This window comes from Sorex araneus, chromosome 10 (assembly GCF_027595985.1).
Source record: "Sorex araneus isolate mSorAra2 chromosome 10, mSorAra2.pri, whole genome shotgun sequence".
NCBI lineage: Eukaryota > Metazoa > Chordata > Mammalia > Eulipotyphla > Soricidae > Sorex > Sorex araneus.
The window spans coordinates 18,773,084-18,791,348 of record NC_073311.1 but is presented as its reverse complement, the minus strand read 5'-3'; the positions used below and the strand labels follow the sequence as shown (position 1 = coordinate 18,791,348).

General features: G+C 35.5%; 1 protein-coding gene across 5 annotated transcripts in view; it reads left to right on the top strand.

Annotated features, from left to right (window-relative positions):
- OSBPL8 (oxysterol binding protein like 8) overlaps window positions 1–18,055 on the top strand; it is a 179,404-nt gene extending 161,349 nt beyond the window's left edge. For all 5 annotated transcript variants that reach the window (XM_055118098.1, XM_055118097.1, XM_055118100.1 and 2 more), the window contains 10 exons: window positions 773–869; window positions 2,457–2,555; window positions 5,925–6,022; window positions 7,941–8,030; window positions 8,561–8,697; window positions 10,648–10,833; window positions 11,168–11,255; window positions 14,843–14,948; window positions 16,204–16,306; window positions 17,725–18,055. In XM_055118098.1, the coding sequence (XP_054974073.1) occupies window positions 773–869; window positions 2,457–2,555; window positions 5,925–6,022; window positions 7,941–8,030; window positions 8,561–8,697; window positions 10,648–10,833; window positions 11,168–11,255; window positions 14,843–14,948; window positions 16,204–16,306; window positions 17,725–17,857 (1,137 nt within the window). In that variant the 3' untranslated portion in view covers window positions 17,858–18,055. The remainder of the gene's footprint in view (window positions 1–772; window positions 870–2,456; window positions 2,556–5,924; window positions 6,023–7,940; window positions 8,031–8,560; window positions 8,698–10,647; window positions 10,834–11,167; window positions 11,256–14,842; window positions 14,949–16,203; window positions 16,307–17,724) is intronic.
- Window positions 18,056–18,265: the final 210 nt, after the last annotated feature.

The window sequence follows — 18,265 nt, the reverse complement described above, 5'->3', positions numbered from 1 at the left end:
ATTCATTTTCTCACTAGCTGGCCTTTTCCAAAGGGTCGTTCACAATATGGAAGCTGACCTTTTAGGGATAATGAAAGGGATAGAGGGATACCATAGTGAATGGAGAGTAAGGCACTTCTACAAAGATTCACTTTGCTACATTTTAAGAGAAACCTACTTCAGAGTGTGAATACAGGGCCATGCTTTTCCTTGGGGGACTCCTGTTACAGTGTTTCACAAGTGTACAATTTCAAGCCTATGTTCTTGAACATGTATCTCTCTTTTTTTTCTGCTTTTTTTCCATTCTGAATAAGCACCTATGTTCTCACCTGATAATGTATTCCTCTCTTACTCTCCTCTCATGTCTTTCTAAGTAAATTTTATCCAATAAAAAATTATTTTGCTTCACTTAAAAAAAAAAAGAAGAGGGCCGGAGCAATTATAATGGGTAGGGCATTGGTTTTGCACGAAGCCAGCCTGGGTTCGATCTCTGGCATCCCATAAGTCCCCCGAGCACCACCAGGAGTAATTCCTCAGTGCAGAGCCAGGAGTAACCCCTGAGCATCTCTGGATCTCTGGGTGTGACACAAAAAGAAGAAGAAAGTATTTTCAGAGGGTTATGGACTTTTTTTTTTCTGAAAAGCTTGGGAGCTTCTATTGAGAATGGCTATACAACTATTTATATGGAATTCACAAAATGTTTTTATTGTTTTGTAAAGTATATTTTAAAAACTTAAAAATTTTGATAGCACTATAATATGTTTATTATACTTTGTTTTTCTCTATTTAATAGGTGTCCCATCACCCACCAATATCTGCCTTTTATGTTAGTAACCGGAAAGATGGATTTTGCCTTAGTGGCAGTATCCTTGCTAAGTCTAAGTTCTATGGTGAGTTTCCCTTTGTTTCAGTCTCCATTGTTTTCTGGCAGGAGAAAGATAGTATTTTTCTGTTAACTTTTTATTAGTGTCTTGGACTGTTTACAACATGGAATTTATATATCCTGTTAAGATTTATACTTGCATAATACTTTTAATGATGTGTTTCTTTGTCTATTCATAAATATATGACCGTCATGGACACCACTTACAAAAGACAATAATGTACTTTTTTTAATTGCAGTAACATTGTATTATAAGCTTCAGGTGTGCTTCATTTCATTAGCCTGTGTATTTAACTACATGAAGTTTCACCACTGAAAGTGAAATTCATCTTCCATCATACATAGTGTATTTCTAATCTTAAGCCCTTCTAAGATTTGGAGTTCTATTGAGGGGAAGAGTGAGCCACATCCCCACCATTGCATTAGTGTCTAGGCAACCACACCATGGCAGGGATTGAACAAGGGCTTTCCTTATGCAAAGTGTGCACTGTCTATTGCAGTCCAGCCTTCAAAAAGGGACTTTCTTGGCATGCATACAACTTGAGTTGAGAAGGATGTCTGCCAGCAGAGATGGAGAATAGCTTCACTAGTAAAGTGAAGTTTTTCATTTCACCTGAGTATATCTGAGAGGGTCAGTTTTCCTATTTAATTTTTGAATAGAGAAGGGATCCAAGTACATTTAAGTACTTGGTTCAGAGCCAACCAGTAGTAATATTTTTTTCTGCTGCAGTTTAATTTTTAATAAGTAAACAGGATACAACTCTAGAAACCTGCCCTCTGCCCCCAGTGGGAAACTATTTTAATCCAGGAATTGTTCAGTAGTCATACTTAATTTTGAATAAAACATACAAACACACACACAAACCCACACACACAAACCCAGACACTCGGATATATAGACTCAAATATAAATGCAGAAATTCTACTCCTAAGTATTAAAATAAGTGAAATTATGTGATTATACAAAGCCTTGACATGAATGCAATAGGAGCATTATTCATAATAACTGATGACTGATCCAACTGAAATGGCTACCAACAAATATAGAAATGCTGTCTGCTAACTGTTCCTTACAAAAAGGAGGAAAAGTCGATAAAACAGGTTGCTTGAATTTAAAAAAGTTTTTTTTTTTAAAAGTAGTTCAGCAGAATGGAGTATATATCCTATGATGTCATCTCTACAAAATTTTAAAATTGATAAAATCACAGTGGAAAAGAACCAGACTGATAGTTTCCTGAGGCTCAAAGGATGGATTGATTGCTAAGGAGCAAGGGGGAACCTTTCGGGTTGTTAGAAAGTTTTAATTTTAATTATGGTATTAGAGGTTACATGAGTGACATAGTTGTCAAGACCATCCGAAGGCACACTTAAAATGGATTATTTATTGAATGTCAGTTTTACTGGGCAGGGGTGGCGGGCTTCCACGTAGTGGTTGGGGCAGTGTGGTGCCAGTAACCAAACTCGGGACCTCTGCCTGCCTGGCTTCTGCACCATTCTTACACAGTATTCTCCTGGTTTTATTACAATTAATGGGTAGGTGTTCTAACTATGTCTTGTTTCATTTAGTTTTGTAAAATTTAACAAACTATTTCAGGAAACTCATTGTCTGCGATATTGGAAGGAGAAGCACGGTTAACTTTCTTGAATAGAGGTGAAGATTATGTAATGACAATGCCATATGCTCACTGTAAAGGTAAGAATTTTCATATTTGGTGAAGCGGAGCTTGACTCTGGCATCTTCGACTACTCAGCCATCCTGACACCCTAATATTTCTCATACTTGAGCTATATCTCTTACACTTTCTTTTTAAGTAAACATGTATATCCATAATGGCTTATGTTTTGAGATTGATAGAGTTATCCTTTTGTTTTAAAGGATAACTTTGTTTACAGACGTTTGGGATTCTTGATATCTGTTGTATATTCCTGTGCTGAATTGAATCACATTCAGTGAACTTGTGGCACAGTTTTGTTGGAAAAGACTATTTTATAATAGTAGAATTTCATTTGTCATATGTGCATTGGAGTCAGGCTGTGGTGCAGAAGCTACTCATGGCTCAAGCTGAGGAAGCACGTGGCGCTGTGACTAAACCTGGGCTTCTCTCGTACTTGGAAAGCTGTGCTCAGCCTGCTCACTTCTCTCTCTGGCCCTGATGTACAGGATTTAAAATTCATTAAACTGGTCATTACTTTGGATTGGTTAAATAAAATGTATTTCCATCTTCTCGCCACCACCCCTCTTTCAAATTTTAATACACTGAATTTCTTTCTATGTACCATCCTTATTTGACAGTTTCTTAAGTTATTGTTTCCCCCCCTTTATTTAGTCTGCAGGTAAAAATTAAAGAATACTATGATTTTTGACCAAGCACCCAGCTATTCTGTGTACTCTGTACACTCATTTCATCATTTCAGCAGCTCTCTAAAGTTTAGAATATTATCCCTGTCTTAAGGGTGAGGAATTGAGTCACAAAGGTTAACTTGCTGTGTAACTGCATTTTGGTTGTTATACTCTCCTCTCCCTTTTCCCTTTTTCTTTTCCTTTTTCCCTCTTTCTATCCTTCACTCTTTCCCTCCCTTCTTCTGTTTCTCACTTTCCCACCTCTTGCATGTCTTAAATAAAGTTATTTACTTTTTTTTTTATTTTTATTTTTTTTTTAATTTTTTTAAATAATTTATTTATTTTTAATTAGAGAATCACCGTGAGGGTACAGTTACAGATTTATACACTTTTGTGCTTATACTTCCCTCATACAAAGTTCGGGAACCCATCCCTTCACCAGTGCCCATTCTCCACCACCCGTAAACCCGGCGTCCCTCCCACCCTCCCCACTCCCATCTCCCCCCCACCCCACCCTGCCACTGTGGCAGGGCATTCCCTTCTGTTCTCTCTCTCTAATTAGCTGTTGTGGTTTGCAATAAAGGTGTTGAGTGGCCGCTGTGGCCGCCCAAATATTTACTTTTTTTTAAAGAAAGGGGAAGCGATAATTTACTTGCAGTTATAGAGCAAGGACAATTAACTTGGGCATCATGTGCACTGTCCTTTCTAACCCATTGCTTCAAAATAAATTTTAGAATAATTATCCCCTATTTTAGGAATTGATTAAAAGCAGAAATTGGTGAGGCTGGAGAGTGAGTACAGTAGGTAAGACATTTGCCTTGTACTCTATAGGCACTGTTTGATCCCAGCACCCCATATAGTTCCCTGAGCACCACCAGGAGTGATTCCTGAGTGCAGGACCAGGAATAAGCCCTGCTCACTGATGGGTGTGTCACCAAACCCCAAAATAACAAAACAGAAATCAGTTTACATGATTTTATGTCACAAATTAGAAAACTTAAGAATTGGGGTAAGAATGTTCTCTATAACAGACCCCTGGCATTTGGTAAGATTGCTAAGATTCCAGTCTTGGTGGCTTCCATTTACTTACTTGGTACTACATAGAATATTAGCAGCTGTGGCTCTGGCAGAGCATTCTTAGAGCTTCAGGTGTAATCTTGAACTAAACGTGAAGTATTTGAAAAATGAAATTGGTAAGAACATTTTAAAATGTTGCATCTTTTGGAATAAATAAAGCAGCAGCTTATGTAGATACCCATACCATACTCAGCTAACTACAGGAAAACATTTTTCATATCAGTGTGAAAGTTTCATATCAAGAGGTGAATGAAATAGGGAATAATTCCTTTCACCCTTGTGCATTTTTCTAAGTGTACTCTAATTAGTCTTACAAATGGTTTTACGAAAGAAGAGTTTCATAGCCAAATAGGTATGCAAAATTTTGTCTTTTTCCTGTTCCTTTTTTTTTTTTTTGAAATTAGCACTGTGTGCTTGCATATATAAAGACTGCTTTTGGAGTTTAGTCTGAGAGCAGATAATCACATTCATTTTCTCTCTCTGTCTCTTTCTGTCTCTCTCTCCTCTCTGTCTCTCTCTCTGTCTCTCTCTTCCCCCCCCACACACACACCTTTTCTCTCAAAACGGAATTGTTCTAACTTTAAGCCACAGAACCAACTGAGGAAATTTTTTAAACTGCATTTGTCGGGGCCGGAGCGATATAGCACAGCGGGTAGGGCATTTGCCTTGCACGCGGCCGACCTGGGTTCGATCCCCGGCATCCCATATGGTCCCCCAAGCACTGTCAGGAGTAATTCCTGAGTGCAAAGCCAGGAGTAACCCCTGAGCATCGCTGGGTGTGACCCAAAAAGCCAAAAAAAAAAAAAAACACCAAAAAACTGCATTTGTCTTTTCTAAACAGCTGATTCTTATTTGCCGCATATGTTTATGTTCCATAAACGAACACTGAATTAGTGTAATTATTCCTCACTAATTATACCAAGGAATTATACCAAGGTATAATTCCTGGGAGCCTCTTCTCACAACATTTTCCTCAAACAATCAATGTTAACCTTGTTCTTCTTTATTTGAGCAAGGGAGGGGCTTCCCCACATTGCTTCAGGCCTGGGAGCCACTCTTTGGTGACACTGGGCCTGGCTGTGTGGGCCTGATTCTTTCTCATGCTTGGGCTCAAGTAGTGTGGGCCTGGGGGCCACCAGGGTCACCTTTGCAGTGTTTAGGGTACCATGCAGGTGCCATTTCATCACAACTCCTAAGAGTCGTTTTTAACAATAAAATTACAACCAAGAAAACGACAAAAATAGTGGTAGTAAGATTACTTCAAAATATTGTGGGAGGGCCATTACAGTAGGAGGCCCTAGCTAGAATGTTCATGCTAGGCAAATCAAAGGGTTTGCCACTTTTTGTATGGGCATAGTAACCAAAACAGTATGTGGGTGTTGATTTTGGAGTTGCCAGGAGTCTGTGGATTTGCAGATATGCAATCTATAATAATAGAAATCAGTTGTTAATCTTTTCAAATACTAACTTAATTTTTGGTGAGTGGAACAGAATCCCCATAAATATAAATGATAATTACTAATTATGTAGGAATTATTTGTATTATAAATATATTAATAATAGTATTTTATTTCTAGAAAAACCTATTACAAATTCCTCTTATTATTTTTTTCTGCAACATTTTTAAAAACTTCTTTTCCTTAGGAATTCTTTATGGCACCATGACACTGGAGCTTGGTGGAACAGTCAATATTACATGTCAAAAAACTGGATACAGTGCAATACTTGAATTCAAACTAAAGGTTTGTACAGATGGTAGGAGGCATGCCTAATTAAAGGAGAATGATATATTGTTACTATAAATATTAACTACAGAGCACAGTTTAGAGGACAGAGTGATTGTAGTATAGTGGGCAGATTTTCTTACCTCTAATGCAGCTGACCCAGGTTCAATCCCCAGCACCTTATATGGTCCCTTGAGTCCTCCAGAAGTGATCCCTGACTGCATAGCCAGGGGTAAGCTCTGCGCATAGCCAAGTATGACCCAAAAGCAAAACCAAGGAAAAAAAAAGCAAAGTTTAGTTCCTAATTAAGGACTAATTATCGGAACACAAAATTTGAGCTCTGGATATAGATCAGAGCAGGGCACTTGCTTCACAGGTGTAAGGCTTTTGAGTTCAGTCTCCTATACTACAGAAACAAAGCAAACCACACAGCTATTGAAAGGATAGCCTTTGAATGATCCAGAACAACATAGAGCCATCACTATCTTTTTTTATTTTTAGTTAATAAAATTGATTAATATCATAAAGGACATGAGATTTAAGGAATGTATAGAAATTTCTCAGTAAATTATAAAATACCAAATATGTCTTGTTCATGTTATGCTTATGCTAAAGCTTCGTACACCAAGACAGAATTCTATTAGTTTCTATTCATAATAACTGACTCTAAAACTCACAAACTGAAAACAGCTGCCTTCAGATCCTTGGAGTTCTGCACGTCAGCAACTACAACAACACAACTCTGAACCTATTGGAGATGTGTTTGTTCCGTGATGTTTGCTGCTTCAGTTAGTTAAGACTTTTGGGTTGCAAGAGATTTGATAGTAGGACCCTGGATCAGCTGAAAGTTCATAATTTTTTCCTGATAACTGGGGTGAGATGACCACAGGTCTAGGACTACTGATCTGGGCACTTCTGTACATGGCTTTCCCATGTGCTTTATTCCTTAAAGCCTGGCATGAACACGGTAGTCCTGTCTCTCCATCCATGACCGAGCCTCTGAAGTCAAATAACTTACCTTCCTATCTCTAATCATTGAAGAACTGTGAATCCACCCATATTCAAGGTGAAGGGATATGACCCTACTTCTCAATGGGAGAATGATTGAAGGAAGAGCTTGTGGGCTGGAGGGAGAAGATATGGTTTGACGCCACCTTAGAAAAATTTTGTGCTTCAGAGCTAGAGGAAAATATAAAATCTTCCATAGTGTCAGTTATAGTGGGAGAATAGTAAATTACATTTTTACTATAAGCTAATATTTCTACAAACTAACATGTATTGGAGCTGGAGCTTTAGTACAATGGGTAGAGCATTTGCCTTGCGCATGACTGGCCCAGGTTTGATCGCTGGCACTCCGTATGGCACCCAAGCGTGCCAAGAGTGAAAGAGTGAACCCAGAGCATAGAACCAGGAGTACTGGCTAGGTGTGACCTCAAAACAAAGCAAAAAACAAAACAAAACAAAAACCCAACATTTAATTTTGTCTCTGAGAAGAGTCAGTAAAAAAGCAATGTGGTAAGTCAAATTTTGTTTCTTGGAGTGTGTCCAGAGTTTATGTTCTATAGGGTTTGGGGTTGAGTATTGCTTTACTGTTTTGTTTTGAAGGAGGCGTTATTTCTTCAGTAGTAGAGTTAAATCCCTTAGGTTTACTGAGTTGTCTTGAGTTCTTCAGTCAGAAGAGAACATAGTACAAGTCAGTTATAGGAATATCAGTCAAAGTAGTCAGCTATAGGAATGTAATTTTTCTAAGTGCAGTCTCTTTTTTGTCTATTTTTTCCACAGCAGCAAATTCAGAGTTCTTTGTATTGAACTGAATTATGAGTTAGCATTTCATCAGTAGCACAGTACATATACAATTACATTTTTGTTTTTTTGTCCACAGTGTGTATACATGTGTAATAATAGAATGGTTTTTAACACTTTTCTCTTTTAAAAGCCATTTTTAGGTAGCAGTGACTGTGTTAATCAAATATCAGGAAAACTTAAATTGGGAAAGGAAGTCTTAGCTACTTTGGAAGGCCATTGGGTAAGTATTTCATTGCCTAAAGTACCAGTGTTCAAAGAAAGTAAACTTCAGCTTAACAAATATTTTGTTGTTTATTACAAGTGATATTTTAAGTAATATTTTAGGATTTCAAAATCTTTGATTAATGAAAATTTAAAGTGTTGATATAGCACTCACAGGACTGGGAAATGACTCCAAGAAAAGCATGCAGGAGCTCTGGGTTAAATTCCCAGCATAACATATTTCTTGAGTTCTGACAGGTGTAGTTCTCCCAAAGATTTTGTTTAAAAATTATTTGTTTAATTAATAGTCGATATAATTACCCTACAAGATGAGTACTGTTATTTTCCAATTTTCCAGAGGAAGAAACATAGATTGTTAAGAAGGACTTAATAAAAATGGTCATGATACTAGTTAGCATTCCCACTATGAGACCTGGTAGTTAATGTTTTCTGCCCTATAGTTAGCAAAAACAAAAGAGAGAATATGAGAGAATGAAATTTGACCTACAGTTCTAAACAATAATATTTTAAAATTTTATTTCAATATAGGATAGTGAAGTTTTTATTAATGAGAAAAAGACTGATAATTCAGAGGTTTTCTGGAATCCAACACCAGACATTAAGCAATGGAGACTAATAAGGCACACTGTAAAATATGAAGAGCAAGGAGATTTTGAATCAGAGAAGTAAGTATTCATTTTTCAGTTAAATGCATGAAGATGAAAGAAAATTTTGTTTAATTTCTCAGTGTTGGGTTTTCTTTTCTCTGCCTTCAGCTGTATTTTAATTCTACAAAATAATGTAACACTTGTGAAATGTGATAGGATTCTGTCTTGGCACTTATAATTGTCAGATGAATGTAATCAAAGTTATGTGTCTCTCTAACTGAAACTTTCATTTTTCCTTTCTTATATGCTATAGGACTTATCAGAAAGGAAAAAAAATACTTCTCTTATGTCTGAAATTGTAATGCTAATTAATATTCTTGGTTTTTATGTGGCAGTTTTTTTTTTTAATTTTTTATTGAGTCACCATGTGGAAAGTTACAAAGTTTTCAGGTTTAAATCTCAGTTATACAATGCTCGAATACCCATCCCTTCACCAGTGCTCATATTCCACCACCAAGAATTCCAGTATAGCTCCACCCCGCCCCCTCTTATGTGGCAGTTTTACCTAGCAGTAGGTTAGGTGTGCATGATTCTATGTGAAGGGAGTGTTATAAAATCTTATTTTGCTTCCTTTTTAAAATACAAGAATAATGCCACTAAATATGTATTAAATAAGTTAAGGCCATAGTTTCTATTCCTATGTCATGAATTTCTTGATTATCTTTTTCAGCCCAAAGTATTGTATATATGGTTTTATTTTATTCTCTTTGTGTAGTAAAAGGAAGCAGTTAAGTGTTAAAAAAAAAAACACTATAAGAGATGCTTTATACACATGAAACAGATTAGTACTTTGTACCTATTCTCATATGCCTATCATTTTCTCTCCTGTGTTAAGTCTGTGTATTTTTCTTCTAACAATCAGTGACGTCAAAGGGTAGAATCTGTAGGTAACAATTCTGAACATTCCATTTCAGTTATAACTACAGGCTACTTCCCATCCATAGCTAACTTTGCCTTAGAGCATTCTTCAGTCGTCAATCCACATGCCAGTCAGCGGATGTGGAAAGGTTCAAAACGATTGGTCTGCAAACATGGTAGCCTCTCAGTATCTGTATTGCAAACAATAATGGCCAAAAGTAGAGAGAGAAAAAGAAGAAAAGTGCCCATAGACGCAGGTGTGAGACAGGAGGGATACTGGGGACAGTGGTAGTAGAAAATGTACACTAGTGGAGGGATGGGTGTTGGAATGTTATATGACTGAAACCTTATCATGACCAGCTTTGTAACTGTGTATCTCACAGTGATTCAATAAATAATAATAAGTAAATATCTATAAAATATGCAACAGCCAAAAAAGAAAAAACAAAAAAACACTCTTCTGTGACCTTACCTATAATGGCTGGTTATAAAGCCAAGTTTTTAGATAGAATTTAAGTTTACAGTCCACATCTGTCTGATCCCATACATGTATCCTTTATTCTTTCAATTTTGAAATCCTACCTTCCGAGATGGGTGGAATATAGATAATCTGTTTTTATTTGTCTAACTTAAAAGACCAAATTTTTATAGTGGATAGAATTTTAACCTCATAGTCTTGTTTTATCAGTGGTTCTCAACACTGGCTGCTTATTAAAATAAACTGGGAAATACTTAAATAAAAAAACAGTTCTTGAGTCTAGTTTCAGACGTTTTGACTTTTAAAAGTTCAGGATAATTTGGGCATCCATAGTCAAAAGCACACATCTTTGAGGTATTTGAGACTGATGGATCTCTTCATTTCATTCCTACCAACCCAGCTTAACACCATCCACTGATGTACTTAAGAACTCATGTAATAAATTTCTCTTGTCGAGAAAAAAGTCCCCATTGTGTCTCTCTGCTCAAAGCACTTATTCTTACATCTTGACTCATTTCTGAGTATCTGAATATAAGTTTGATAAAAATCAAAAGTGCATGTAAACACTGGAGTCTCTCATTGTAGACTTTTGACCTGCTGTATTTTTAATACTGTCTTTGCATGTGTAATAGACTCTGGCACCGGGTAACTCGAGCCATAAATGCCAAAGACCAAACAGAAGCCACTCAAGAAAAGTGTGTTTTAGAAGAAGCTCAGAGACAGTCTGCCAGAGAACGGAAAACTAAGAATGAAGAGTGGAGTTGCAAATTATTTGAACTTGATTCACTCACAGGAGAATGGCACTATAAGTTTGCAGAGTAAGTAATTAGAATGTAATATAAAAAATACATCAGCATAGTTTGTTGCCTTTTCTTCCAAATTTTTATAATTACTTGGTGGGTTTTAGTAAGCCATTTTTGCTTGTGCATGTCTGATTTCAGATTTACTGTTTTCTTTTATCCATTTGACTCTATGTAAGTAGTCATCCTAATAAGAATAATAGGAGGTTAGATATGACAGACCTTATTCTTATAATTATTAATGAAAATCTAATAGTTGAATATAAAGTTCTTGGAAAATTTTTCACATTTTTTATTTAGCCACTAATGTTAGTGATATCTTTAGTTTCTTATGTTTGTTTGTTTTTTATAGTACTCGACCATGGGACCCACTTAATGATATGATACAGTTTGAAAAAGATGGTGTTATCCAGACCAAAGTGAAACATCGCACCCCCATGGTAAGTAATAACAAAAGTAACTAGCTCTGCTAGGCATATAATTTTTTCAAAACCTTAGTATGAGTCACCAACACTCAAAATTTGATTTTCAAATGTTTAAGTTTTATGCCAGCAAGAATAGAATAGGCAACTCTAAGCTCTTATCCTTCCAAAGAAGCATAAAATGTAAGCTGAAACTCTGATTTCCCAGGATTCTGGAAAAGAAACATTTGCAGCAGCTGAATGAAAGGACTCAAGAAGAGTGACTTCAAAGCAGTAGGAAAGTTTTGTCATTGTTACTTGTCCTGAGTGATATAGCAGCTGTAGTGAAGGGTCCACATATTGCCAGCTGGAGAAGAAGAAGTGCTCTTATTCACTAACACTGAATGTCTCTTCTAACCTCCCTGGGGTTTTCCTGAAGGAATCTTGCAGGACACACATTTCTATTTTGTCTTCCTCACAGCTCAGTAAGAAAAGCTGCCTGCATTGGTTGGAAGGGTAAAGCAGACTAGCAGTCTGTGGCCACCTAGAGCAAAGATCACTTTTCAGAAACAAACAAAAACAACAGAGCTTCCCAGAAATCTGTCTTCTTTAAGTAAACAGGAAGTGCCCCCACTGCCCCACCCAGTTGTATCCTAATAAACCGCTGCCCCTCTGGATTATTCCAGCACTCTACAGAGGATAATATCACTCACTTTAGTAATAGCTGAAGCCCTGTAGTAAAATTACGGTTGGAACAAGTGATAGACCATGTAAGACCTATGAACTCAAGAAGGGGAAAGAGTTTTTGGAAAAGTAGGCATTACAAAGCCCCATGTAGACAGAATTGAGAAAGCTTTGCAAATGCTAAAGGCAAGATGTATTGCTTATACTCAAAAAAGACATGCAAAAGCCCTAAACATTAACCCTAAGTTAAAATGTAGTCTCAGTTTAAGCAAGTGTGTGTGAGTAACCCCCCACACACAACTCACACAGTCAGTGTGTGGTCTTGAATATGCACACAATTAAAGGAAACAGATTCAAATAACTTAAGGAAATCAAGGAAAAGATGTATAAAATGAGAAATATCGGTAACAAGATAATAAATATCAGTAAGAAGAAATTTGTATAAATGAATCAAACAAATTCTGGAACTAAAAAGTATGTTAACCAATGTGACAAATTCACTAGAGATATTCAGAAATCAACATAATTATATATAGAACAGCTAAAGACAAGAAAGACAGAAAGTGAACAGAGACTCATTAAACTTTGTAAAACTATCAAGTGTCAGTGCATCCCAGAAAAAGCCAAAAGAATATTGGGAGAGAGCCTACAAATCCTTAGTTTTGATATGAATCTGCAAATCACACTAGAATAAACTCTTGACTCAACAAAATAAAATAAACAGGATGTCAAAAGACAAAAATGCCATGACAAAGGGAGAATATTAAAAGCAGTAAGAGAAGGAACTTGTTATATATAAAATCCTCCACCAGTTTAATGCATTTTATTTTCATCAATATTATAATAATTAATAAGGCTATTAATAGCCAATTTCTCATCAGAAATCATGGAATCCAGAAGGTGCATATTTAAAGTTCTAAAAGGAACTCCTTGTCAACCAATAATTTGTTACCCAGCAAATTGTCCTTTAAATGCAAGGGGAGAAATTAAAACATTCCTATTAATTGGAATGCCCCACCACAGAGGCAGGGTGGGGTGGGGGGGATGGGATTGCAGGGGTGGCAGGGATACTGGGTTCATTGGTGGTGGAGAATGGACACTGGTGGAGGGATGGGCTCTCAAACATTGCATGAGGGAAAAACAAGCACGAAAATGTGTGAATCTGTAACTGTACCCTCACTGTGACTCAGTAATTAAAAAATAAATAAATTGAAATGATTAAAAGAAAAACATTCCTATTAACAAAGACTGAGGGAGTTAAGGACAGCATAGCACTGTCTTGTGATCTCAAAGCAATTGCACAACAAGAAAATCTAAAACAAAGACTCAACTACATACTTCAACACCAGCGTTTATTGCAGCATTACTTTCAATGTGCAAAGGTAGAAACATTTCAAATGTCTGTCAGCATATACACAAAATATGATTTAAAATTTTTAGTGAAGCAGGATAACTTTTATTCAACAAAACATACTTAGAAAGATGGAAGGGGAAAGAAAAAGAGGCAGTATTATTCAAGACAGAGCACAGACTTCTGCAGAGTGAAAAACCAAGAAAGCAAAGATACATGGAGTCATAGCAAGTGAGCTCTGTGTTCAAGGTAGCGAACACGGGCTTGAAGAGTAAGCCAATGTAAAAAGGGAATTAAGCCTTGTTCCATGCAATGACATGGATGAAATTTGAAAATATTATGCTAAGCAAATCACCAAAGGACAGTAGTGTATGATTCTGCTTATGTAAAATATCTAGAATAGGAGAACTCATAGAAAGATTTGAGTATAGTATGAAATAAAGAAAAGAGGGAATGGAGAGTTATTATTGTTCAGTAATGGGTTTTCTTTCGAAATAGTGGTGGTTGCATAATATTATGAATATAGCTTATACTATTGTACTCTTAATGGTTAGAATGGCAAATTTTATGTCACCACAACTTAGAATTATTTTTTCAAATTTGTTTCTTCAACAAACTGACATGATAGTGACATATAATGCACATCTGTTTCCTGCAAATGGTAGTTACTGAAAACAATGACTCTTTATATCCTGAAATTTGTATTTCTGACTTCTTTGCTCATGTTAAATAGTTTCACACAAGTCTTCATCAGTCTCTGTTTTGAACATACTCAACAAATATGGATTTGAATTCTAAAGGTTATGAAAAGGTTTTAACATTTTAACTTGTAGTAAGAGGACACAATACAGTGTAAGCTAAATCTGGAACTTCCTACTTACTTTCTATAATAAAATTCCAGAAGTTTCACTTAAAGCACATGAATAAGATTTTGCAAAATTATTTCAAACCATATCACCTCAACCACTTGTGAGTTTTTTAATTTGGGAGCATTTACTCAAATTACTGGCCTATATATAGGATAGAAAGAAGCAAAAATGTAATAATCTATAGAAAGCATATACCACTGGTTAATGGTTTGATAAATTTTAGAAACTTGTGTATGTACTCAATTGCTTTCAGTAATTTTACACAATGCTCTTTAAAATCATATTTTCATTTATAAGATTCATTTTTGTCATTCATTTTGTCATTTATTTGTCAAAAGAAATCTAAATAATTTTATTGGAAATGCAGCATACTTTGTTGGGAATGTTTCTTGTTGAGAATAAGATAATTAAAAGTTAATTATTTTTTTTAATTAAATTACCACTTAGCATTCAGCTAGAGTGGGGATAATATTTGGATGTGCATAAATTTAGTGGGGAGAAACTGCAAGGACAAGGGACAGAATTGGGAAACTCAGTAATTCAGTACTTCTGATATTTGGGTCAAATTAATTTTTCTTTTTAAACTTAATAACTTGTATATATTTCCTAATTTATTAGGTTTCAGGCTATTTTAGTTTTTGTTTCTAAATATTGTGTCTAAATGGGTAATTTTGAAGGTTACTAAATAGTGATCATTAATTGCAATTTTTTTTTCTGTTTAGGTTAGTGTCCCAAAAATGAAGCATAAGCCAACCAGGCAACAGAAGAAAGTGGCAAAAGGATATTCATCCCCAGAACCCGATATCCAGGATTCATCTGGAAGTGAAGGTAAAAATATTTATTGTAGACCACTTACCATTTACATTTCAAAAATCAGATGGGTCGGATACGTAATGAGATTCAGAAACGACCGCTGGACTAGAGCTATTACAGACTGGATTCCACAGGCTGTCAAAAGACCACATGGCCGCCTACCTACAAGATGGTCAGATTTCTTCACCAAGACCCTGAATAAATGGTTTGAGGCTCTTCATGTTCCTGGAGCAAGCAGACGCCATTGGGCTACAGTAGCACGTGACACGGATGAATGGAGACGTTACTGGCACCCGCTCGAGCAAATTGATGAATAACAGGATACAAGACCATTAACTATAACAGAAATTTTTTAAGATTCTATTATACTATGTTTGATATATGAAAATAGTATTTCATAGTTACTTGAGAAAATATGTAAAGTTTTGGTGGCAGCAAAAATGGTGTACAAAATAAGGTAGTTATAAAAAAATTTTCAGGGGACTGAAGAGTATCATACAGTATGTAGGATGTTTTCCTTTTATGTAGCCAATCCAGTTCAATCCCTGAGATCTTATATGGTCCCCCAAACACCATCAGAAGTAATTCCTGAGCACAAAGCCAGGAATAACCTCTAAGTATTGCCAGGTCTGACTCACAACCCCCAAAATTAAAATAAATAAAAAGACTAGGTCACAATGTATTGACAGTGTATAAGGGAATATGCAAATCAAGAACTATGCTACATGTAGCAGTTCTTTATGCCTCATCAGTTTTTGAAAAATTGAGGGATAGTTCACTAAATTCTACTTAGGAAGTTTTTTTTGTTTGGTTGGTTGATTTTTGATTTTTTGGTTTTGCACTGTTTTCTGTTTCAGAAAAGTTATGTTTTGAAGTTACATACAAAAAAATTTTAAGTATATCAGAATTATGGAATTTATTGTGTGCTAGTTTTCTTTCAGTCATATAATATATAAACCTTCTTTAATAACAATATATAACTAAGAAAGGATTTAAGTAATGTTTTAGACCTTAAGAAAAACATTTAAGCCATAACCTTTACTTAGCTCACACTAAGTTAAGGAACTCAATTTTTACAGAGATTATAGAAGAGTGAACAAGTAATAAATGCATAGAACATGGTTGCAATGAGTAAGCCCTAAACTTTCCAAAATAATGCCTAAGAACATTTTAATTTTTCTAGGATTCATTAAGCTGAAATATAGATTGTTTACAAGTAATTATTTTTGCCAACTTTCTTGTAAATGCCATTTCTGTTTTGTTTTTTTAGCTCAATCAGTCAAACCAAGTACAAGAAGAAAGAAAGGGATAGAACTTGGAGATATTCAAAGTTCAATTGAATCTATAAAACAAACACAGGAAGAGATTAAAAGGTAACATATATGAGCACTAACAGTACAGGAAGTTTAATATCTTGTTACATAAGAAGCCATACACGAAATTTCTATTTTATAATATTTTCAGACTGTCACTGTCACCCCGTAGTTCATCAGTTTGCTCGAGCGGGCACCAGTACTGTCTCCATTGTGAGACTTGTCATTAAACTGTTTTTGGCATATCGAATACACCACAGGTAGCTCCCCAGGCTCTGCTGTGTGGGCGAGATACTCTTGGTAGCTTGCTGGGCTCTCTGAGAAGGGCAGAGGAATCGAACCTGTGTCGGCTGCGTGCAAGGCAAACGCCCTACCTGCTGTCCTGTTGCTCCAGCCCATTTTTAGACTAAAATACAAATTTAGTTTTTATTACCTTTTGATTAAGACTTTAAATTCCTTTAGCAGTAATATATTGGAGCAGAGGAGAGGTGTTTTCTCATATCTGTGAGAGTAAAATTGAACTCTTTCTCTTTGCTGTTATATATCAGGAGTGTAGCTGAGCTCTCCAAAGTGTACTGTCCTCTTCATCTTTTACTCTTTACCCATCAGGAATCTATTTCTTGGATTTCCCATCTCAATCTGTTCATTATGAAAGTCCCTACTTATCTTTCAGAACATAACTCTTAACATAACATAACATGGTGGCATAACATAACATGCCACCCTTTTTGTAATATTTCTTACTGCTTGCCCTGCTCTATGAAGTTCATTTATCTGTCTGCTCAGTTTGTGTAGCTCCTGATGCAGCTTTTGAACACTTTACTTTATCACAAAGTTATTGTATTTTTATATCAGCCCCAGTGGGCCATGAACTCCTTTAGACTCTTGTTGTCACCAGTGCTTCTTTCCTAATTATATCCATAAATTAGTCTTGTTTGCCTCCTTTCATTTTCTTTACTCTCAAAACATTTAATAGAAATCAGGAAGAAAATAACCATCTTCACTAATTAACTCTTTTCTTTTTTTTTTCCAGAAACACGTAGGGTGGCATGAATATAATATAAATTAATTTCATGACCAAGAGTTTTTGTTAGCATAAGAAGTGCCTATAAATATTCTTTAAGTGCATTCAGTTATTTTTTCCTGGAGAATTTAGGATGTTTTTTCAACCCTACCTCTTTTTCCCTGGAGATAAAAGAACTTTAATGTCAGCTAAGAAGCAAAATTTTCATTTTGAAACCATTGGATAAGAGAGATGATTAATTCTACAAACATACAACCTAAAGTATATTTTATGCATATAATTAATGCATGTATTTGCTATATAGACATAGAACAGTCAGCTCCCCATTTTGGTGGTAATAACTGAACTGGTTACTTTAGATAATATAATTAAGTGTTGTATAACCATGTATGAAGTTATGCATACTATGCTAATGTTTTGATAATTATAAAATTTATTATTGTTATTTTTGTAGAAATGTTATGGTTCTTCGAAATCACTTCGTTTCAAGTACACCTGCCACGGATTATTTCCTACAGCAAAAAGACTACTTCATCATTTTTCTCCTGATTTTGCTTCAAGTTTTAATAAACTTCATGTTTAAGTAGAAGTTCTTTACAGTTGATTTGGTGAACTAGATCTGGACTGGGACCAATGTTAAAATTCGTTGGTCTTTATTAGAACTTCACATTTCTAAAACAAAACCTTTAGAAGTACACATAGAGGTGTTGACTTTTCATACCTTTCATCCTTAATGGAAAACAAGAGCTATTCTCTTTGGTTATTAAAGTGAGCTATATGTTAAGTGCCAGAAAATTTCCAGCTTTTGTGAGAATGTGTCTACATGTGATTATAATAAATCCACATGTACAAACACAGTTATGTCTTATGTATACCTGACAGTAGTCTTTGTACTCTGTAGTATGTTCTAAACTATAGCATTAATGTTGTTCATAACAAAATGCTATCAATCTTATAAATACATGTATAGTAATCTATTTTCTTCAAAAACCTTT